The 25,014-nt window shown below is 34.1% G+C and overlaps 1 protein-coding gene and 1 pseudogene across 1 annotated transcript; both read left to right on the forward strand.

The window, feature by feature from the left end:
• The first annotated feature begins 1,091 nt into the window (after positions 1–1,091).
• On the forward strand, positions 1,092–2,116 carry LOC120780859 (annotated as a pseudogene).
• A 2,912-nt stretch (positions 2,117–5,028) lies between these two features.
• LOC120780628 (cytochrome b-c1 complex subunit 6, mitochondrial-like) lies at positions 5,029–24,744 on the forward strand. Its single transcript, XM_040112888.1, has 2 exons — positions 5,029–5,236; positions 24,489–24,744. Exons 1-2 carry the CDS (start codon positions 5,141–5,143, stop codon positions 24,660–24,662), a joined length of 270 nt encoding a protein of 89 aa, XP_039968822.1. The 5' UTR covers positions 5,029–5,140; the 3' UTR covers positions 24,663–24,744.
• Positions 24,745–25,014: the final 270 nt, after the last annotated feature.

Genomic DNA, 25,014 nt, shown 5'->3' on the forward strand with positions numbered 1-25,014 from the left:
TATTTCTGTCAGCGATTTCCATTTATTTTTTATGATACATTGGTTTGTATATTAGGTGACGATATATATGTATATTATATTTAAAATATTAGTTTGAGTGCACAATAACCAAAAAATATAACTACTTTATATCCAAAACTCAAATTTTGTTTCAATATGAGTGCATGATAACCGTAAAATATAACCACTTTATATCCAAAACTCATATTTTAAATATAATAATATATATATCGTCACCTAAAATAAAAACCAATGTATCATAAAAAATAAATGGAAATCGCTGACAGTTATAATAACCTTAAATTTTAAGTTTTCGTTATAAAATTTATACATTTTGGTTATTATATCTGTCAACGATTTCAATTTATTTTTTATAATACATTGGTTTGTATTTTAGGTGACGATATACATATATATTATTATATTTAAAATATGAGTTTTGGATATAAAGTGGTTAAATTTTACGGTTATCATGCACTCATATTGAAACAAAATTTGAGTTTTCGTACTGTACTGTAACCTTACACTTTATTAAGTAACATTATTATATAATATTACTTATACATATGTATATATAATATTACTAATACATGTATATAATATTACTTATTTGCTTAATAAATTTAAAAAAGAAAACATCCATATGCATGAATAGAGGAATTTTTGCGAAAAAGAGGAATTTCAGCGAATTGCCTTGTCATCACATGACAGCGGTCCATTTCTTCGTAATTTTTGGTAAACAAATGAGTTTCAAACGAGTGTAAAATGTAATTTTTAAAATAAAGATTTTTTTAATAAAAAACCTGCTAAAAGTGTAAAATGGATTGGATTTATTTAAAAGATTATAGTGTAATTTAATTAATTTGAAGAGAAAAATGTGAATAAAGTGGGTTTATCGTGGTGAAATAGCTTCTTGAAGTGTTCGAATTTTGCGAATTTTTGAACTTTAAGGTTTAAGGAGGACTTCCTCATTCCAACGGTACCTTCAAATCGCGGCGCCAAAGAAATCGGAATTGTGCCCGCATTTCTGCTCCGAAGCATGATTTTAAAAATTAAATTAAAATTAAAATAACATTAATCATCACCTTTTTTATGATTTTTCATAGAATGAATTTCGATGACCTCGTGGAAGAAATGGATTCCGAAGTTGAATGCTCACAACCGTTGAGCCCCCATAGAGGTTGTATTGAACATAAATATTTTTAATTTTTTAATAATATTTTTTTACAGATAAAGTGTTTAAAAAAATATCTTACAACCTCGTTTGCGCTCCTCGAGTAGAACCTTCGCAAATTGTGGTACCGTCACCATCTTCTGGCGGCCATGCAGGTAAATGTATTAGTATTTGCTTTATAAAAATACATTTATGTTTTTCAGATATAATCCAGAAGCTGGATGCCATTGAGACCCGACTCACTGCCACTAAAAAGTCCCTTACAGACAAAGTAAGTAACGCAGTATTACATTACCAAATTAAAACAGAAGCTAATTTTTATAATTTAATTTTCTAGATGCCGGAAAAGGCCGAGGTGCAGACACAAAGCAAATTATTGCGCGAATGCCGCATCATAGCGGCAAAGACGCATCATTCAATTATCCGCATCACCGGTGACTTGGAAGACGAACATTACGTAGAGCTCGCTTCGAAACTGCCTATGTCATCGGAAGAGCACGTGCGCTTCATGGAAGAAAAAATTTCACAAAAGGAAAGCACGGATGCTATGGTAAATATTTCGTTTTTACATATTATGCGATTGTAATATAATTTACTGTATTTTTTTTTTACAGATGCGGCTAATATTGTAGTCAAAGGGCGCAAAAGGCAGTGTGGACGGCGTACTGCAAGGTATGCTTTTTGACGATCTAATGTACCACTACAATTTAGAGGGGCGCAAGGAGAAGGGATCCGTACTACAGCTAAAGGTCGTAGGGTTAGTTTTTGGTAGGTTTTTTTACTGATATATATTTGAATGCCTTAACTTATACCGTTTCATTTTAGATATATTTCCTGACAAGGAAAAAAGCACTATCTGTGGGGAGCTCCGGAGATTTTTGGCCTTAAGTCACAATCGTTTTAAGCAAAAAAAGACATAAACTTAAGGCAAAATTAATATAAGTTTTCTTATTATTACTTATATATATTAGTTTTAAGTTGTAAATATTAGTTCTAAGTTGTACAAATATTAGTTTTAAGTTGTACAAATTAGTTTTAAGTTGCACATACTAGTTCTAAGTTGTACATACTAGTTTTACGTTGAAGTTTCTAATTTTACTTTTATAAATATGAATTTTTAGAATTATAATTTTTATACTGAAATAAACTTATTTTGTATTATTTTTCTGTCGAATGTAATAATAATAGGCAAATCATTACTTTAAGCAAATATTTGATTATTTTGATTTTATTATTAAATAAAGCGAAATAATAAAAAAACTGAATTTTATTTAAAAGAATTGAATTTGCTAGAAGTAACAAATGGGTAACAGATAATCTTGTTATTGCTTGTTCTTGCTAACATGTTTATATGTTCTAGGTAACAAACTGATAACGAAAATAATAACACTAACAGATATTCGGGTAACAAATACTTTTTGTTATCCATAACACATAGGTAAGTTATGCTCTAACAAAAGAATTTATTAACCGTAACATACTGTGATGAGATTTGCTAACAAATGCTTGTATTCTGTTAGTGCAAGGCAGCATGAGATATTTGCCATTGGTTAGAGCGAGATAACCATTGAATATCAAATAGCTATGTGTTATTTTATTCCCACTCTCTGAACAAAAGTAACAAATATTTTAATGAATGCTAAAGTGAACAATAACAAGTCGCTTACACGTTTGCTAACAACTACCCGTCTTGCAGGGTAAAACTTATCTGTCAAACTGCTGAAGTGACAGTTCATTGCTTTCAATATATGGCATACTAGTTAGTATTCCATATATTGTATTCCATAAGCAATATGGAGTCTCCACACACAATACGTAGAGCCATACAGTTTGCATACAATAAATTTTTAAATGTCGTGATGCTCTGTCAATAAAAGTGCTTTGAAAGATATTCTGCAAACAAGAATGATAGAATATAAGATTACGACGACCGCCATTACGAAACGTCATAGTTCCGTTTTGAGAAGAACAAGAGTGAAAAACTGTCAAATGGCTTGCAAATTGTAAACAGAAAAGTAAACACTTTTGTAAATTCGCAAAATATTATTAATTCTTTCGATTTTAATGAAAAGTTTTAGTGAAGCGATTGAATATTGTTGAGTGAAAAGATTTGAATCATTTCTAAAGAAATATATCGGCCTATTGATAATAAAAATGTCTATTAAGTTGTGATTCAAATGAAGAAGACGTTTGTTGTGTTGTATATAAATATATACATATATTATAAGTTCAGATGTAAGAAATTATGATAAAAGAATTGTGAAAATTGTGAATTGTTAAAGAGAATTTAGTATTAAATATATCATTTCTTTTGCAAAATAACACCCATTTTTTGGCAACTTTTAAATCGGCCGGAAAACTGAAAAAACTCGTTTTCGATCCTTAAATTGCATAATAATTATTACAACAAGCCACTGCACATTACATTTTAAAAAATTAATATATTTATGCTTAGAAATTTAAATAAATACAACAGTACACTTTCACTGGTTTTCTTCATTTGAACAATTTCTACACATGCTTCTCTATTTATTGTGGATGTGCCTAAAACTACTTATATTTTTTCTCGCAACAATATTCTAAACATTCCACTGAAATTTTCCCTGCAAAGACGAATGAATTTATATTATTTTGTTAATTTCCAAAAGTGTTTACTTTCCTGTTTACAATTTGTATGCATTTCTATGCTTGTTCTTCTCAACACAAAACTGTTACGTCACGAAATTGTTGCACAATGTTTTTGTTTTTTTAAGAATTGTCACGAGCTAAACCGAAAAAAACTAACGGTAAACTAGTGTCGTAATCTTATATTCTTAGCGGGATTCTGTAACCAGTCTTTAGTCTCTATTTGAGACATTTTGAGGCAATGTCTCAATTTGAGACTAGTTACTATTCACTAAACAGTCTCTAGCGTTAGTCTCAAAATATTGAGACCTGGTAGTTAGCAGGTCACAAAACTAAAAAGAACTCTTGTCTGCCATTTTAAATATACTGAATAGAGATCATCATAGATATTAATCGATTGTCGTTTCTTTATATTTTGTAAGCAACTCAAACACGAAAAGGTTAAAAATAAATCAATTTTACATAAATTTCGTAAATATTATGAAACAAAGTCAACATATATTTTTATTTTCATTGATAATTATGTTTTTGACTATGTTATAGAAAATTTAATATTTGTTATCGACATATTTATTTTCATTCAAGTGTAAAAACATCTCTGAATAATGAAATGTAATAGATTTTGTGACTGTCACTTACAGAATAGCAATATCATCTCAAGTCTCAAAAATTGTCTCTAACTTAAAATCTCAAATTTAGAGACTTGAGACTGTCTCAAGTTACAGAATCGCACGGTCTATCATTCTTGTTCTGCAAACATATAATGCAAGGCATACACGCACCAATTAGTTGGTTGATTGAGTTGAGCTAGAAATTGCCCTTGTCGCCACACACGACCCAACTTTTAATGCAATTTTGAGGCCAACTTTATTTTGAATATTCACTTCGTTGCTTAAACATGAGTTCGGAAGTAGTTGCTTTACTTATTATATATGACGCGCTCTCTTCGACAGCCGAAATAACATGGCGAAATCGTTTGAAATCGCACGACCAACCCAAACACGATCCAACTAACACAACCAACTTGACAAAATATCAAAAAATTTTGATGTTCATCCAACCAGTTGATACAACTCATACAACTGCCCCATACACGTAGCAATCAGTTGTTCAACTCGTTGAAGTTGATACAATAATTGGTACGTGTATGCCTTGCTTAACTGTTGGGATAAGAAATATTGCCATTCTTGGTGCTGTGTAAATGCTGTCATTTATCGAGAAGAGATATCGGAATTTTAAAATTAATCTAGGGGATGTTGCATCATTACTCAATTACATAGGATTCAGAATATAAATTGTTTAAGTCGGTTTGCACTAAGAACTAAGAATATTAAATTGGATATGGCTCTATTTAGTTTCTTTCGCTGTGTTATATTTCCTACAGTTAGAGCCGAAGATGAAGAAGCTGAGTTAGTTGATCCACAAACAGCTCTGAGGGTAAATATTTGATGTAATTTTCGTTAAAGCTAATATATCAATATGTGTATTACCAGTTAAAAATATTTTTAATTTCAATGGAAGACTTGAACTTTTACAACGAACTGTATTGTGCTTACTGGTATAATACAATCAAAGTTTTAATTGTAGAGTGTGGGAATGTCTTTTATATAATAGGGTTAGGGAAAAATGTATAATACCGTCCGAGGTTTTCGGGAGCGGTAAATTTTAGAACATCTTCCCCCGATTTCGTGGTTAAAATGAATATGTAAAGATTGAGAAGGTCCTCCAGATTAAGAAAATATGTATATATAGTTGCCGCTGGCGTATGGTGAGTACTACGCCAAAGTACTTCAAACCCGGGTATTGGCTAGACCAAGCGAAAGTACGGGTAATTTTTAGAATAGCATCTCCCGATTTCGGGGTTAAAATGGGTATGTACGGATAGAGGAGGTCCTCCAGATTAAGAAAATATATATACATATATACTTGCCGTTGACTTATGGTTTTTGAGATATTTGCAGTTGAAAGTTCAAAAATTCAACTATTTAAAATCCGTGTTTCTCCCATTTATAATGAATTTTACAGTTATAATTTTAACTTTTATATCGGCACGATTCCGATTACTTTGGCGGAGGGATCAAAAAACCGAATTTCCGTATAAATGAGGTATGTGCGGATAGGGGAGCTTCTCCAGAGAAGAAATATCCAAAAATAGGCACGATTCCGATTACTTTGGCGGAGGAGTAAAAAAACCGAATTTCTGTATAAATGGGGTATGAACGGATAGGGGAGCTTCTCCAGAGGAGGAATATCCAAAAATAATGTAAAAATTACTAATATTGGCTGGGATTTAGAATAGCATCCCCGGATTTCGGGAATAAAATGGCTATCACTGGAAAGGTGACGTTCTCCAGATCACGAAAATATATGTATATAGTTGCCGCTGACTTATAGTTTTAGAGATATTTGCATTTAAAGTTGAAAAATTAATAACTTTTACATTGGTAATTTGTATATTGTGAACAACTTTTTCACTTAAGAAGGGTTGCCATGGTTATTTTTTTCCGCGCCGCGCTCCAAAAAAAAATAACCATGGCAACCCTTATTGTGCAAATGCAGAGAATTGTAACCAAAATAAAATAATAAAAATAAAGCTTTATTTACAACAAATATTAAAAAAATTTATATACAGGAACGTTATAGCGAAGTGTTAGTAAGTGAAAAGTGCATAATTTAAGTGAAAAAGTTACAATATACAAATTATCAATGTAAAAGTTGTAAATTTTTCAACTTTAAATGCAAATATTCTTAAAACGGCACGATTCCGATTACTTTGGCGGAGGGGTAAAAAAAACCGAATTTCCGTATAAATGGGGTATGTACGGATAGGCGAGCTTCTCCAGAGGAGGAATATCCAAAAATAATGGAAAAATTACTAATATTTTTTAAAATATTCACGATTAAAAGTTAAAAAATTTGCACTAATAACACATGGTATTTCTCTATGTTTCACTAAATTTTTTCACATTTTTTACTTTGTATATTTAAATACACACTCTAATCTTTGAAATAAGCTTACATTTCACTTTTATTTTGTTATATTTTACCTAAATCTATTAATTTAAAAATCACTTAGCACACTCATCGTTGAAAAGGTTAGATTGTTTACAATTATGAGGAAAACGAGCCTTGCCACATCTTAAACAGTAAATATGTAGGATTTTTAACAATTTTTCTTTGTTTGTTTGGCACGATTCCGATTACTTTGGCGGAGAGGTAAAAAACCGAATTTCCGTATAAATAGGGTATCTACGAATAGGGGAGCTCCTCCAGAGGAGGAATATCCAAAAATAATGCAAAAATTGCTAATATTTTTTAAAATATTCACGTTTAAAAATTTAAAAATTTGCACTAAGAAAACATAATATTTCTCTATGTTCCACAAAATTTTTTCACATTTTTTACTTTGTATATTTAAATACACACTCTAAGCTTTGAAATAAGCTCACATTTCACATTTATTTTTCAATTTTTAAGCTAAATTTTGTAATTTAAAAATTACTTGTCAAATTCATGTCTGATAAGTTCTCAATGTTTATATTTACGAGGAAAAGCAGCTTTGCCACACCTTAAAAACCAAAAGTGAAGGATTTTTTCAGCGTTTCACAGCGTTTTCTTTGGCTGCACTTTCGAGTGTATCTTTTTTCTTTATTAACTATAAAAAATATAAAGAATATTTTTCAAGCTAAAATTTAATATGTGAACACTTTTCCATATACATACATATATGAATAATATGTGATTTATATTTAATAAACACAGATAAGTAAAATCGAGTGATAATATTATATATATGATTGTAATATAACATTTATACATATTACAATTCTATACTATAATAAAATCATCTCACAATATTATACATTTTTTATATTTATATTTATTATATAATAATTTATAATTGCGTTCAGAGCTTCTGCACAATTCGTGGAAAATCGGGTCCCAAATCCAGCGCACAAGCCTATGGGGATGTTTCGCTTTCTCACTTTAGCTCGCCTTCGAACGGATGTTCTTAGGCTACCCAGAGGATACTTGGTCAAAGACCGGAAGTCGTGAGGTGCTTGAGTCATATGTAAAATAATCGTTTCTGGCCACTCCCAAGTGAATGGCGATCAGAGAACTTTTCTCACTTGCGTGAACTTCTACACATGACTCCATCCTCTAACGGACATATACATTTTTGAATTAATTAGATTATTAAAGATTATTTGGTTTCTTATCGTTTGGTCGATTGCGGTGAAGCGGTTCGCTGCCCCGGTGTCCATTTCTTGTGTGTGATAAGAATCGCAATTTTGAGGGTCGCAACTTGTTGTAAATTTTATGCAGACGTTATGTAATGCCTCACAAACGTTAGCAAATCTTCCACTTTTGTGGGGTGATACCTTCCTCTCTTGCCAAATTTCCTAAAATTCTCCACCGTCTTTTTAAGATTCCAATGCTTTGTTCAACGATACATCTACAAAGAAAATTTTGTTAATGAGGATTCATAATTTTTTTTTTATACCTACGCTATTGCTACGATCTCTTAGCTATCTCAGCACTATGTCTTATCCCCATCACTTTCACTAGAGCCCAAATGAAAAAACAAAGTTGTATTCATTTTTATATTTAATTAGCTTTTGTTAGTTTATTGAAAATTTCGCAACAGTTTTGACAATTCCACATCTATTGTGACCTAAAAATACGATCCAAAGCAATGTGGAATTTAAAAACTATTGGGAATTGAAAATACATTACGATCCGTTTGCTAATAAATAATTTGCTTTCGTATGTTTGCCGATTCGTGCACGGATGTAACGATTCGACCCCTGATTTTCTCTAGTGCACTTCTGTTCTATTTCAACTACATATGTTTGTATACACTTGTATGTATACATATATATATATATATATATATAACACGCGCACATTTTTAAAGCTGATACATTTACACGATCGTGATAGCCGAAGAACAGATTGTTTGTGTTGCATCAGGTCAGCTGACGCTGGCAGATACACGAATTGATTAACAATGTTGTCTTTGCTGAACTGAATTGATTTGATTGTGGTTTTTGGCACGACTGTTTGCTCTGATTTTATCATACTCGTTGCAGTTCTCTGGTTCTTTTGCGTTGAACTCCTTTTTGCGTTGGCGGCCTCCGGCCGCGCTTCAAAAAAATAACCATCGGTCGGACCAACACCTGGGCGTGCTCAGCTCTTTTGCGTTGATCTCCTTTTTACGTTAGCGGCCTTTGGCCGCGTTTCAAAAAAAAAAAAAAAATAACCCTGGCCGATCCAACACCGAGATTTATCAAGATAATGAGAATTATGAATGATTTTACATTACTCATCACACGATAATGGATTTAGTTATGACGTCATAATCTTTCTTTTTTCTTATTTTCATTCCATTACAATGGTAACACTAATATTTTGCTTGTTTACAACCATTTTTTTATTTTATGAATAAATGGATTTTAACTAAAGTTTGATATGGAATTAAAGTTATTTTTGCACTATTTATTGTAAAATAAATGATTAGAAACGAATTAGTGAAGCATTACTGGATATAAAAGTTAAAAATATAAGTATAAAATGCATTATAAATCGGAGAAACACGCATTTTAAATAGTGAATTTTTTTAACTTTAAATGCAAATATCTCAAAACCCATAAATCAGCGCCAGCTATATACATACATATGTATATATTCTTGATCTTGATGATCACCTCTATCCGTACACCCCTTTTTAATCCCGAAATCGGGGGATGCTATTCTAAATCGCAGCCGAAAGTACTTTAGTCACCCTAGGTATTTGCTCGACTAGGGTTATTTTTTTTAGAGCGCGGCCTAAACCGCCAACGCAGAAAGGAGTACTATACAAAAGTACTCCAGTCATCCCGGGTATTGCCTCGAGCAGGGTTATTTTTTTGGATCGCGGCCGAAAGCCGTCACCGCAAAAACCGGTTATTTGCTCAAGAAAAGTTTTTTTTTTATAGCGACATGATTTTATTGTAATATAAACTTGTAATACATAAAAAAGCTATATTACAATGATATGTATAAATTTTAACATATCATAGATTTTTACTTATCTGTGTTTATTAAATATAAATCAAAAATTATTCTTTATATATGGGAAAAGTGTTCACAACTCAATTATAGCTTGGAAAATTTAGAAAATAATTTGTTTATTATAGTTAATATAGAAAAAAGGGGAAACTTTAGTATACCATCCCGTGATACATCAATTAGGATCTGCATCAAAGTTTGAAAACCATAAATAATTTAACACAAAATCATAAAAATTTAAAACAATAACAAAAAAATAATAATAACAAAATAAAAAAATACTCAATCAGTTTCCGCGCTACGATTCTCTTTCGCACATCTGAAGTAGTTATCAGCTGTTCCTGTCACACGGCAAACCAGCTGTTTACGCAGAGTTGTAGGTGGCTAGGGACGCTACATTATCTGCACAGTCGGTAAAGCAGTTGATAAGGCAGTTTATATCACGTAACGTAACCACATTTCCATTAGATCGTAATGGACATACAAACCCCGCCTCCTGGTGGGGGATCACCACGTAACCAATTAGGTATGTTGCTCGAACGTATTAAAAAAATATAAGCATTAAACAATGAGCTAAGAAATGAAAATGCGACACTTAAACTCCAAAATGAAAATTTAAGGAAATCGTTAATCAAATATACCAATGAAACGCCTTCTTCTTCACCAAAATCGACTTTTATAGCCGACACAGACGAAGAGCTTGAAAATGAAACAAATTGGTTATTAAAAAAGAAGAAAAGTAGGGAAACCAAGAAACGCAAAGCGAATTCTTCACCGGATGTAACGCTGAAGTCTCCGAGTCCGGATAATACAACAAAAGATAAAAAGATATAAAAGTAAGTCATCACCCTTCGCCAATCATAATATAAGAAAATTTTAATCAACCCTTGATGCGTTCCTTGATAAACGCAGAAGTTAAAAATTCTTACACACTTAAGCTCATTGGCCAAAGTTCATGTAAAATAAACCTTTCTGACAGTTCAGATTATAGAATACTTACAAGGAAATTAAACGAATCATAAATTTCCTGGTACTCGTACGAGGACAAGCAATCTCGGGATATACGCGTAATGGTAAAAGACCTTCATCATTCATGTGAGCCGGAAAGCATTGTCTCAGATCCTCAGAAGCAGGGTTTTAAAGTTACAAAGGTCATAAATAAACTTCAATACAAAACAAAAAAATCCTTAAATATGTTTATCGTATGCTTCGAATCTACAGAGAACATAAAGAAAATTTACGAAATCAAACATATTTTAAACTCTGTCGTCAAACTAGAGCCCATCAGGTCATCAAATCTTGTACCGCAGTGTAAGTCCTGTCAGGCATTCGGTCACACCAGAAATTATTGTTGTAAATCACCAAGGTGTGTGAAGTGCGCCGGAAATCACACAACTCTAAGTTGCACAAAACCTGCCGAACTACCGCCAAAATGTTGCAACTGCAATCAGAATCACCCTGCGAACTATAGGGGACGTGAAGTGGCAAAAGAACTTCAAAAAATTAAAATAAAGAGCATCACCAACAACCAAAACGATTAAGTGCAACCGCTTCTACTGCTCAGAAGGAAGTTACTTATGTAAGTCAGCAATCTGGAAAACCCTCATTTGCCAGCATAACCAAAGGTCAAATTCAACAACATACGTCTGCAAACCATACAAATTCGAATTCCATTAGCGATATCTCCAAAAATTCCTCATAATTCTCGACAAGCTAAATAAGCTGGAAGAGCAAGATAAACTTACCCACGAACGTCTTACTAAACTAGAGCGACAGCAAAGTTTAAGTAAAGCGCAAAAATGAAACCGATAAAAATTATGACCTGGAATGCAAATGGCTTGCTCAAACGAAGAAAAGAACTAGAGACATTACTCCATGTAGAAAAAATTGATATTTGTCTTATATCAGAAACCCATTTTACTAATAAACCATTCGTAAAATTCTAAAACTACAAGGCCTATTGCTCAAACCACCCAAATAACAATGCGAGAGGGGTGAGTGCCATAATTATCAGAGATAATATTCCCCACTACGAAAAAATTAATATAAGTGTCCCAGAATTCCAAACCACGACCATATCGGTTGAATCTAGTTTCGGAAAAATAAGTATTACCTCGATATATAGCCCACCTAGACACGATATCAAAATGGACTTGTACACGGAACTTATACTAAAACACCATGGAAAATTCATCATGGGTGGTGACTTTAACGCAAAACACTCCCAATGGGGCTCAAAAGTTACGACACCGAAGGGAAGAGAGCTATTTAAAGCTGCTGTGGCTACTGGATGCGACTTTATGTCTACTGGTAAGCCGACGTACTGGCCCTCCAACACAAGAAAACTACCTGACCTGATCGTCTTTTTCATCACTCGACATATATCTAAGAAATTCATTGCTATGGAAAATGGATTGGACTTAAATTCGGACCACTCGCCAGTATATCTAATCTTAAATGGCCATCTACAAGAAATCGACATACCACCTTATCTCTCTAATAGACATACGGACTGGGAGTATTTCGAAGTTATGCTCGACAAAAATATTGATTCTAAAGTAAACATAACTACTAAAGATATATTAGAAGATGAAGTTCATACATTTACGAAAAGTATTCAAGAATCTGCTTGGAAAAGTACTCCTGTTCCTAAACAAAAAAACGTTTATACTAAATATCCTTCCGCTATTTTGGAACTCATAAAGCAAAAGAGAAAACTACGTAAAAAATGGCAAATCACGCGATTTCCTCAATATAAAACAGAACTAAACAATTTAACTAAGATTCTCAGCACCAAAATAAAGTTATTTCCAAATCAAAATATTTCTAATTATATTGAGAAATTAACGCCAAACAAACATACGGATTATTCCCTTTGGAAAGCTATAAAAAATGTTGGGAAACCAATATTATCGAATGCACCCCTCAGAAAGCCAAACGGATCCTGGGTCAGAAGCGACGAAGAAAAAGCGAAAGTTTTCTCAGACAAACTAACTAAAACATTTAGTCCTTTTGCGTTCAATGGTACTCTACCACAGCTGGAAGAATCGCAATACGTGGGTGAAATCCAACCAACAACAAATAGAGAAGTAGAAAATATTATTAAAAGTAGATTTAAACCAAAAAAGGCTCCCGGTTTCGACTTGGTTACTGCTGATGTACTAAAAAATCTAACGCGAAAAGCAATAGCAAAGCTTACGACGATAATTAACGCTTGCTTAAATCTCAGATACGTCCCACTGTCTTGGAAAGTATCTGAAATCATTATGGTATAAAAACCTGGCAAAAGCGCACATGAAGCCTCGTCATATCGTCCAATTTCACTGCTGCCTATTTTGTCCAAACTACTTGAAGCTGTAATCATAAAAAGACTTCAGAACATAATTGAAGAAAAGGAACTTATACCCATTCATCAATTTGGATTTAGATCTCAACCTTCCACAATCGATCAAGTTCATCGAATAACGAGCATAATTGAAGATGCGATGGAAAAAAAGCACAATTGCACAGCTGTTTTTCATGACGTATCGCAGGCGTTCGATAGAGTATGGCACCATGGCTTTCTTCATAAATTAAGACTTCACTTTCCACAGTATCTAACCGATCTAGTTGACTCTTACCTGAGCAACCGCTACTTCAGAATCAAGCAGGGACAATCAAACACTACGTTACAGCCGATAAAAACAGGTGTACCCCAAGGAAGTGTCCTGAGACCAATCTTATACATTTTGTTTACTAGTGACATGCTTACGCCGCCGAACTGCGCAATCACCATATTTGCAGATGATACCTGCATCATTACTACCGGCAAAAATGTAGTTGAGTCGTCGCACAGAATGCAATCTTCACTAAATCAAATCGTAGAATGGACAAAGAAATGGTACATTACTTTAAACGAGTTGAAGTCTATCCATATAAACTTCACTAACAAAAGTGCTACGTATATCCCCTTACATATTGGAAATGAAGTAATCCCGTATTCCACCTCGGTGAAATATCTTGGTATAACGTTGGATGCAAAGTTGAATTGGAAGCAGCATATACAAAAAAAGGTTTCAGAACTAAAACTATAATACCACAAAATAAACTGGTTGATCTGCAAGAAATCTCCCTTAACAACATCAAATAAACTCCTAGTCTACAATCAAACTTTGAAACCTATTTGGACATATGGAATTCAACTATGGGGATGCGCTGCCCCGTTATACATCGAAGCTGTTCAAAGATTCGAGAACAAAGTTCTGCGAAAAATGGTAACATACGCAATTCGGATCTGCATCGTGATCTTCATTTAAAAATGGTTCGGGAAGTCATTCGCGAAACAGCATCGAAACATGCAAAAAGGTTACAAAATCATGTAAACAGTGAAGCCCGACAACTAGGTGAGACTAGAAATAGCAGGCGCAGACTGAAAAGAACAAAGTTTGATGATCTATTACGTATTTAAGAAAACAACAAATATCATTATATTTAGTTGTTAGCCTAAAAAAAGAAAAGCTTGTTATTGCAGCTTTTATTGTTTTACTTCATACATTGAGAAAAATATTGCTTATTAGTTTAAATTTATCACTAGTTGCAATTTCAATGAAATGTAAAACCATCATTTACTACGTTTCAATAAAAAAAAAAATCCCGCGATTTCGGGGTTAAAAGTGGTATGGTTGGATATAGCTGATGCGAATTCTGATTGTACAATTTTGGGAAAGTGATACCTATTTCCACTACCTTTCTTGGTTCTTAATTTTAAACAGGCGAACTCCTTTTCAAAATTCGCAAAACTATATTTACAAACTGAATGAGAAAGTATAGACCTTTACATTTTGTACATATATGATTCCTAATCCAAAAATATAAGTGGTCAGATGATCAAATGGCTTGAGCGGAAAAAGGAACGTTAGCACTTATAGTCGCCTCAATTCAGCAAAAATTATGTATTCGTATATTTATGTATGTTCAGTTAGTTCAATGATTTGTGTTTGGAAACACATTTTTTATATAAACAGCCATATTCTCGTGGCTTCACAAAAAACCCTACCATCACTATTGTGAGGTTTTCTGTCTCCTGAGGTGGTTTCAAAAGCACAAATGCTTACAATTACCTCACAAATTTGTGATATCTGAAAGCAAACTTATAATGCAAGATCGGTTTTTTTAATTTCAATATTTTAACGAAATTTGAAATTATTTTATTTAAATAGAATGGAGGAAGTATTCCAAAAGCGTTATTTATTATAAATATAAGTATTACCTATTACAATTAATATTTCATTTACGGTCTTTGTACATTTTACCTCCTTCTGAATATGAATAAAAAGAAATATATCGGGTGATTTTTTAAGAGCTTGATAACTTTTTTTAAAAAAAAAACGCATAAAATTTGCAAAATCTCATCGGTTCTTTATTTGAAACGTTAGATTGGTTCATGACATTTACTTTTTGAAGATAATTTCATTTAAATGTTGATGGCTGCGTCTTAGGTGGTCCATTCGGAAAAGTCCAATTTTGGCAACTTTTTCGAGCATTTCGGCCGGAATAGCCCGAATTTCTTCGGAAATGTTGTCTTCCAAAGAAACTGGAATAGTTGCTGGCTTATTTCTGTAGACTTTAGACTTGACGTAGCCCCACAAAAAAATAGTCTAAAGGCGTTAAATCGCATGATCTTGGTGGCCAACTTACGGGTCCATTTCTTGAGATGAATTGTTCTCCGAAGTTTTCCCTCAAAATGGCCATAGAATCGCGAGCTGTGTGGCATGTAGCGCCATCTTGTTGAAACCACATGTCAACCAAGTTCAGTTCTTCCATTTTGGCAACAAAAGTTTGTTAGCATCGAACGATAGCGATCGCCATTCACCGTAACGTTGCGTCCAACAGCATCTTTGAAAAATACGGTCCAATGATTCCACCAGCGTACAAACCACACCAAACAGTGCATTTTTCGGGATGCATGGGCAGTTGGCCACCAAGATCATGCGATTTAACGCCTTTAGACTATTTTTTGTGGGGCTACGTCAAGTCTAAAGTCTACAGAAATAAGCCAGCAACTATTCCAGCTTTGGAAGACAACATTTCCGAAGAAATTCGGGCTATTCCGGCCGAAATACTCGAAAAAGTTGCCCAAAATTGGACTTTCCGAATGGACCACCTAAGACGCAGCCGCGGTCAACATTTAAATGAAATTATCTTCAAAAAGTAAATGTCATGAACCAATCTAACGTTTCAAATAAAGAACCGATGAGATTTTGCAAATTTTATGCGTTTTTTTTTAAAAAAAAGTTATCAAGCTCTTAAAAAATCACCCGATACATATTTATGTTTAAATTGTTTGGACAAGATTTTATTTGTGGATATGTATGTAAGTAGTATGTTGAAATGCAACCCTTTAGCAACTTACATTTTTGAGTAACCCTGATTTTTAGTTTTGTAAGAAACCCAAAAACCAGAACATTCTTTTCACTTGCATTTTAACTTTTGAATAAACTACATCTTTTTTTGCCTTTTTGAGTTGAACATTCCAAAACGTTTTTTCTTGGATCCGTGCAGTGCAAATGTAAGATATACAACAGGTTATGGGCCCAGGTGCAAATTCCTGGGAACCTAGTAAATCGCGTTAAGTAATTAATAAAAAATATGAGTTCGTCGCTTTTTAACATAGACAAATTGGATGAGTCCAATTATGACTCTGTGAGAAAGGTAACTTTGTTCAAGCAGTTACTTGGAATTCCAATGAATGACGGTGAGTGTGGCCAGCAATACGTTTGCAAGTTCACGGCAGTCGCAGAGAAGCTTGCTGAAATTGGATTGTGTCTCCAGGATGATTTATTCGTTATTATGCTTCTTGGGTAGCGTGCCAGCTTTCGTAGCACACGCAAACACAAACGCAAGAAAAAAATATTTTGATCATGCAAAATCGAACGACAGCGCAGGTACCGCAAGCACACGCAGTGACAATAGCAAAAAATCAAATTTAAAATGTTGCAGTTGCACAATGTAAAGGAAAAGATCGAGAAAAATCTTCGCATCAAAATGTAACAAGAAACGGACTGTTTGCTGCAGTTAGTAGCAGAATTTTACACAACGATGTTTGGTGCGTTGACAGCGGCGCACAGTGTTGCGAAACCGGAATTTTTTGGAAATCATATTGCCTAAACTGTAATTTTAATTGTGTCGATGAGAAACTTCTACAGATTGGTCAGAATGAAATCCCAAACAGAATGAGTAAAAAAAAATTTACACCGAAAAAAGTTGTTGGGTCAAATTTTCAACAAAAGTAAAAAAAAAAAAGTTGTTCGAAAAATTTACAAAAAAAATGTATTTTAATTCTTCTTTTATTTCTGATAAATACCCTATGATTAGTTTTTTAAATAAAGTATAGGGTGGTCCGAACAAGAATTATAAACGTCAAATTTTCATGATTTTTCGATATTTGTTGAAAAACTCTGAAATTTTATATAAAACCAAAATCTATTTGATTTTCTTATTTGAAAGGTGGCAATAAAAGCTTTAATTTGATACCGCTTTGAAGTCAATAGCTTCAGTTTAAAGAGAGTTATGCTCATTTTTGTGGAGTGCTAGAATAAATGTAGAATAAAAAAAATAAGTGATTCCGAGAATTTCCGTTCTATTTCTATGGAATAAATACTGAGAGTGATATACTAAAATCGCTATAACTCCCAGGAGGGCAGGTATGGGCAGCTGATTTTTTCACAGTTCGTTGAAAACAAATTATGTAACATTTCTGTAGTGGTTTGGAACTGGGATTCTCTGGGACTTTTTAGATATTGCTTACCTAACCCAAATTTAAAGGAAAAATGGACCTTTAGTCGGGTTTTCGCTCTAAAAAAGGTGCATATGAAAATGTCTCAAACAACATTCCTTTGTTTTACAGAAGATACTTGTCCGAAGGCAGATTTTTTTCCGAATCAAAATATCTGTCACCAAAATCAAATGAGATCATTTTGAATACAGCCCTGAAATCCCCTCTTTTCGTGAAAATTTTGTATATTTGACTTCTAAAATCAATTAAAAATCAACGGGCCAACATAAAAATAAGCTTTATGTGTTTTTTGTTTACTTGGAATGTCTGTGACAAAATTGCATAATTAAAAACACTGAAAAAAATAATCGGAGAAAAGTTACTTTTCCACTAGCCGCAACACAGTGCGGCGCTTCTTGACACTTACAGTGGACCAATAAAGTTTACATACACCTAATTCCATTAAATTCCGACACGTTTATTTGTTTCAAAATTAATAAATTTTTTGTTTTTTTTCTATCCATTTCAAGATATGTATATTTAACATTAAACATATCATATTAAAATATTTTTTTTTTTACACAAATAAAAAAAATTAAAGTTAAAGCTTAAAATGAGCATAATTTATATCAAAAAAGTTTACGTACACTTATGATTGTTTACATAAAACAAAAGTAATTACAATACTTTTAACGGGTTTTGGCCTACATTTTGTTGCTATTAGTGTCCCTAGACATCGTTGTATGCTCCCCACTCAATTTCTAGTATTATTTCCGGATGTTTTGACCCATTAAGTCCATGATCCAGCATTTTGGCCTTATTTTGATGAAATTCGATGTTTTCGAATACGGTTTTCCAAAAAGTTACAGATATTTTGAATAGGATTAATGTCTAGTGATTGCGGGACCTATGGAGTTATTTTTATTTCCATAACAACCATTCATGTACAAGATAAGTTGTGTGTTTTCATTTCATGATATGTATATTTAGCAATGGCAGAGCGTCAAACTGGGGAGAAGTTAAAGATATTAAGAAGCGACATTGGGACAGAGTTTGTCAACAATATTTTTGATTAATATTTAAAAGCGAATGGCATTTTACGGCAACTTACGGTCCCGTATACGCCACAGCAAAATGATGCTGCTGAGAGGTTAAATCGCACTCTACTTGAAATGGCAAGGTGTATGTTGCTGGGTGCAGGTCTCGAACAGTCGTTATGGGGTGAAGCGGTATCTACGTCCGCGTATTTGCGGAATCGTTCTCCAGCCAAAGCGTTAGATAGTGTAACGCCTTATGAAGCATGGCATGGGCATAAGCCAACGGTGGCGCATTTAAGAGCGTTTGGATCATTTGCAGTGGCCCTTGATAAACGGCAGCGAGACAAATTCAAGCCAAAGGGTAAAGAATATGGTAGGATATTCTGACACTTCAAAGGCGTATAGATTGTACGATAAAAAAGCAAGAGAAAAGTGATGACGATTTCGAGTCTGCTGAAGATGAACCAACTCCGCTTAAACGTGGGCCAGGTAGACCTAAATTAATTCGTACTGGTGAATGCGGTAGACCGAAAAAACAGCATAATTACTTAAGCTTGTTGACGTACGACGATATTAAAATAACTGATACAGTAGGTGAGGCGTTATCAAGTGAACTTTCTGGCGATTGGTACAATGCAATGAAAGTTGAATACGAATCGTTGTTGAAGAACAAGACTTGGGAACTTGTGAAGCTGCCAAGAGAGCAAAAACCAGTGCGTAATAAATGGGTGTTCGCGGTCAAAAGAAATAGGGATGGAAATGTAGAACGGTTTAAAGCGAGGTTGGTTGCGAATGGGTGTTCGCAAATTTACGGTGTAAACTATACCGAGACTTTTTCACCCGTCGTACGTTACAATACCATCCGAATGATTTTTGCGATAGCAGCGGAATACCGTTTGCACTTACATCAAATGGATGTATAAAGATAAGAAAGAAAGATAAAGATATTTATATGAATCAACCCGAAATGTTTGTGGATAAGCGTTATCCTGATCATTGCTTAAAGTTAAAGAAAGCTTTATATGGCCTTAAGCAACCCGGTCGCCAATGGAATATGAAATTGGATTCCATATTGAAGCAGATAGGATTCAAACAGTGTGAGTGTGAACCGTGCATATAAGTTATGCACAGGGGCAAGCAGTTGAATATTATAGCCGTTTATGTTGATGACTTACTGATTGCCAGCTCGGATTACAGTCACTTAAAACTTAGAAAGGATATGATATCAAATAAAGTTGAAGTTGTGGACAAGGGTCAAGTCCAGCACTTTTTAAGCATGGAGGTTGAGAAAGATGGTGAAACTGGAGCTATTGCTATTAGTCAGAAGGGACATATTAAAAGGTTATTGCGCGAGTACCAAATGGAAAATTGTCGACCGATCGCCATCCCTTTAGATCCAGGACACTAAGTTGTGTGTAATGACCAGAATTGTAAAAAAGCAGATCAGGTGCAGTATCAATCACTCATTGGGTCACTTATGTATCTAGTGCACGCGACCTGATATCTTGCACTCGGTTTGTAAGCTGCAAGCAAAGCGCATATTAAGATTTTTATGCACCACACAAGATATGCAACTGAGGTATAACAAAACCGGTAAACCAATTGAGTGTTTTGTGGATTCCGACTGGGGTGGCGACACAGGTGATCGGAAATCGTATCTGGGTATGCAGTTATTTTAGCCGGAGGAGTGTTTTCATACGAATGTAAAAAGCAGACGACGGTAGCACTTAGCAGCACAGACGCCGAATACCTGGCGCTAGCATGCGTTGTTGAAGAAGCTGTTTACTTGAAGCAGCTATTAACTGAAATGGAACTCGAATGTCCGGATGTGATGATAGTGAACGGAGATAATTTAAGCGCGATGAATTTAGTCAAGAACCCCGTATACCACGCTCGAAGTAAACACATTGATATTAAATATCATTTTATTAGAAATAAACAAAAGGTGGCGAAATCGAACTTAATTACTACAGCACTAGTAATATGATTGCAGTCATATTTACTAAGAACCTAGCCAGACCTATTCATGAAAAATTTTCTAAAATGTTGAACGTGAGTTAAATATATTTACTTGTAATGCTCAAATATGTTCGTTGAGGTGGCGTGTTGAAATGCAACCCTTTAGCAACTTACATTTTTGAGTAACCCTGATTTTTAGTTTTGTAAGAAACCCAAAAACCAGAACATTCGTTTTTTTAAGATATACAACATAGTATTTAATACATGTGCGAATAAAAATGTATTTATGTTTGAATAATATGCTCTAATGCTGGAGCTGCTCCTAAGTTGTTCTTTCACATTTTGAAACCCTAAAACTAAATTAAATTATTATATATGCACTAAATATAATAAATTTGGGAAATTACTTTCTTTGTTGTCCATTTCTTTATTTTATCTTGTTTGATTTCGTAAACCAGCTGGTTCACAGCAAAGTGCTTTTCAACTTATGTGTTGAGTGTTTTGTGCTTTTTTCTTGTGAGGTTTGTTAAATCTCAGCACACCTCGCAAACCAGTTGTTTTGCGTTTTTTCTCAGTTTTCTCAGAGTAGGACTGAAACTTTAAGCATTTATTTAACATAGCATGATGATCTGATTTAGGTCAAATATGCATCGGGTTGTTCGAAAACATCTCGCCATTATTTTTTTAATACCACTCTCTCAAAAATCCTCGTTCTTATCAGCAAATATCAGGGGCATAAGATGTTCACTTACTTTTCTTATGTCAAATTTTTCACCAGTAAAATCATAAACCAATGTAGGAACAGGTATTAATCACATGGTGTTACCTCGGACTATAAGGTGGATGCTAAAAGTGGCCATACACGACACACATGTGCATCTCATTTCTCGTGTCGCCGAACAGTGAAGATCACGGTCGAACAATGGCAAGTGTTAAGGGGGGAGCCTGCTTTAGAGGCTCGACCGATTTTTTTGGGAGGGAAAGAAATAATTGATTCAAGCGAAATTTCTAGGCTTTATAGTTTGTAACATGGCTTTTACCACCTTACAATAATTGACTTCAACTTCACTCCACAGTACATCATTTACCCTCACCATACCTCAAAATAGAGCTTTCCACCATACGTACTAAACTTCACCGCATTGACTACGCACAAAACTTACCTCACTACGGTGACGAAAGCTGCGCTATGCTGCTATATAAGCAAGCACTTCACACCGAATGCGATCGAATTAGGCAGTTTTCGCAGGCGTTGTGTTGAAAAGGTATTATACCAAATCGGTGTAACACCAGTGCTCGCAATGACTCTGCCGTTTTGTTTGTTTTCGTGTGATATCGGTACGCGCAAAGGCTCGACCGTAGTTGCGTTGTGATACAGCGACATCACAGCTGCGCTGCCTCGAGCAGCGTCACTACCGCTGCCTGCACACTAGTGCACCGTTACTATGTGAGTCAGAGCTGCGCTGCCTCGAACAGCGTAATACACCGTTACCAAACTAACGCGACTAACAGGCTACTCGCATGTAAGTACAGTGCTGGGTCAGTTGCTAGCCGGAGGTCAACGAATACAGTTCGTTCCTAACTTTATCTCTCCTTCGCAGAGGAGCCTGGAAAACACTACCCGATATTCACCAAGCGTCAATGCCTGGCTCGTCAATTTCGTTCGTTATCATCACCGCCGTATAAATCACCGTGCCGACTTCATCAAGCGTCAACGCCTGGCGCGCCAATTTCGCTCTCTTCCATCTGACTGGCCGTACAAATACACGCTGGTCTGTCTATCCACATAAGGGGGTGTGGATACATCGTTACGAGAGTAAACACTTTTCTTTGCTAAGGGTTCGTGGGTCCCAAGGCTGACCCTATAGCGGCTAAGCATACCTCAGCTATGGACGAAACCCTATTACAAGTTATATATTTGAACATCTTTCACAAATTTTTTGGATACGAAATCTTTGATACTCTGTCTTCGGGAAGCAATTAACCGATGCGTCTCGCATGTGCATTTTTCGGACGGCGGGCAGGATGCAGGTCGCAATTTCTATCGAAAACAAAAAATTCAAAGAATTAAAAACTAAAAAAAAGTGGTTTTTGACCAAAAAAATTTTACTTTATGTTGTTTAAAAATATGTTCAAACTTGACTTTCTTAATTTTTTCAGTTTAAATAGAAGATAATTTTATGCCAATGATAATAAACTTTGCCCTAATTCCATACGACGTTTAGTTTTTTTCTATCATGCCCGGCAATTAAAAATAATCGTAAAAATTAAAAACCGAGAAATCGCGCTTCAAAGTTTTCCCTTTTTGCCCAAGCGCTCATATATTTGTGACGCTCGGTCACTATTTCCCTTTTAGCTTCGACAATATTTCGAATTCCAATCTATAACTGTGGGGAAATATTGTTAGATAATTTTTAAAGACACTTAAGCAAAAAAAAAAAAAAATCGGTTGTTTGAAGCTTCTAAAGGTCCCCCCCCTTAGTAGAGATTTCGTATCAGAATTTATTGATCTTATAAAAAATGAATTGGCAATTTGGCAAACGAAAAGTGATAAATATAAAAATAAAATTGAGAAAAATAAAAGTTGGAATAACTTATTAACGAAATACAAAGAAATAGATAAAAGTGCTACATTAGAAATAAATTCGAAGAAAGGTTCCGCTTGTCTGTCGCACATCTTAACTGTATGAAGAACGAACGCAAAATAGATTTGTGTGTCGTGTATGGGCGAAACGAATTCACACAGATCGAACGCACATGTATGTCGTGTATTTGCCCTTTAAGGACCACCCAACCAAGCTTCCGGATTGAGTCATTATAGATGTGCATTATCTGTCGTTGTAATGACAAAATTCCTCTAAGGTGGGTCAAACGTAATTACTTTCGGCGAATGCTTCCTTACGTCGGTCAAATTGTCACAGTTTAGGAATTATGACTTTAACCATAGTGGAACAGCTCATATCTACCACTTTTCCCGCTTTTCCCATGCAAAGAGCTTAACACTCTCACCCACTAAATCCACAGCGACCATATTAACGAACTGGACAAAAGAATATAGACTGAACGTTATCATTAACGCCTCAGCATCGATTCCCCAAAAAAACTAAATTTTTTTAGTACTGATTAATAAACCTTTTTCATAAAAATTTGTTTGAATCGTATCTTGATAGTAAGTCATACTTTAAATAAATATTTCAATAATTAATTTCACTGCCCGCCAAGTGGTTTTGTTCATAATAATTGGATTAAATATTGATATTGATTGACTTATATTACCAAATCAAGTAGCTGTACACTATCCTTAATACTAAATGACATATTATTTAATTATTCAGGGGTGTTGTGGAATCTGATAGTTGTCGGAATCATAATTGAAACCGATCAAAAAAAGTAGTATGTAGTTGTTATGAATTCATATATTATTGGTTTGATATTCGAAATAGAATTTGTATCGGGTGTGGGTGTCACGGAAAATCAGATATTTAAAGATATTGGATTTACAAAACCTAATAAACGTAATTTAACACCCAAATGCGTATTTATTCATTCGATAAATGTTATCTGTTAAAATCTTTCTTTAATTCGGAACTCATGAAAAACTTTAATAGGATTGTTTCCAAATGTATTTATTTGCAAGTTTTGTCTCATTAGTACACAGCTCATTCGAATATTGGTTTTGCATACGTTCGAAAAGATGAAAATCCAAACAGATTCTGTGACACCATTGAAAATCAGAATTGGTTTACAATTCTGACAGCTAAGCAATTCTGTCTTGGATTCCACAACACCCCTTATTGTATGCTGACGAAAATCAGACTAGTGTTCCGCTGTATAATTGAAGAAACTATTGAAAACTAAAACAAAACGTGAAACATTCTTATCTTTCCAGGAGAAGTGTCAAAATAATGGTAACATACAAGCTTTGTATAGTAAATACCAAGAATGCAATGACAGAGTAAATGGCAAATCTAAAACAACCGAAACCTGTATGGAAGAACTCTTTGATTATGTTACAGAGTTGGATCATTGCGCCGCTCATAACCTTTTTTCGAAGCTGAAATAAGTGAATATTTAGAATTTATTTATCATTCATGTAATATTTCACGAGAATGGATTATAATAAACATTGCTAATATATAATTATATTTACCTATGGTTGTTACAAAAAAAAGAACAAGGTTTGGCCATATATCTAACAAAAAACGGTAATTATTTGAGTTAATTGATAAACGGACCTTAACTATTTCTTTTATTATTGTCAAAGAGTATCATTATACGTATATTATGAAGTAATAGTTATCACTAGCTGTCCTTGATTCGCCATTTCCCTGCTCTCTTAACAAAAAATTACAAAACCAACAAGAAAGTGATCGAGTTGAGTTTGTATAAGAGAGTATGTGGATACCTCTTTAAAG

This window comes from Bactrocera tryoni, unplaced genomic scaffold, assembly GCF_016617805.1.
Source record: "Bactrocera tryoni isolate S06 unplaced genomic scaffold, CSIRO_BtryS06_freeze2 scaffold_25, whole genome shotgun sequence".
In the NCBI taxonomy this organism is placed as follows: domain Eukaryota; kingdom Metazoa; phylum Arthropoda; class Insecta; order Diptera; family Tephritidae; genus Bactrocera; species Bactrocera tryoni.

Coding starts and splice junctions, on each gene's coding strand:
- LOC120780628 (XM_040112888.1), top strand. CDS start 5,141: ATGGCTCTATTTAGTTTCTTTCGCTGTGTTATATTTCCTACAGTTAGA. Junction 5,237..24,488: donor ATCCACAAACAGCTCTGAGG/GTAAATATTTGA, acceptor TTATCTTTCCAG/GAGAAGTGTCAAAATAATGG.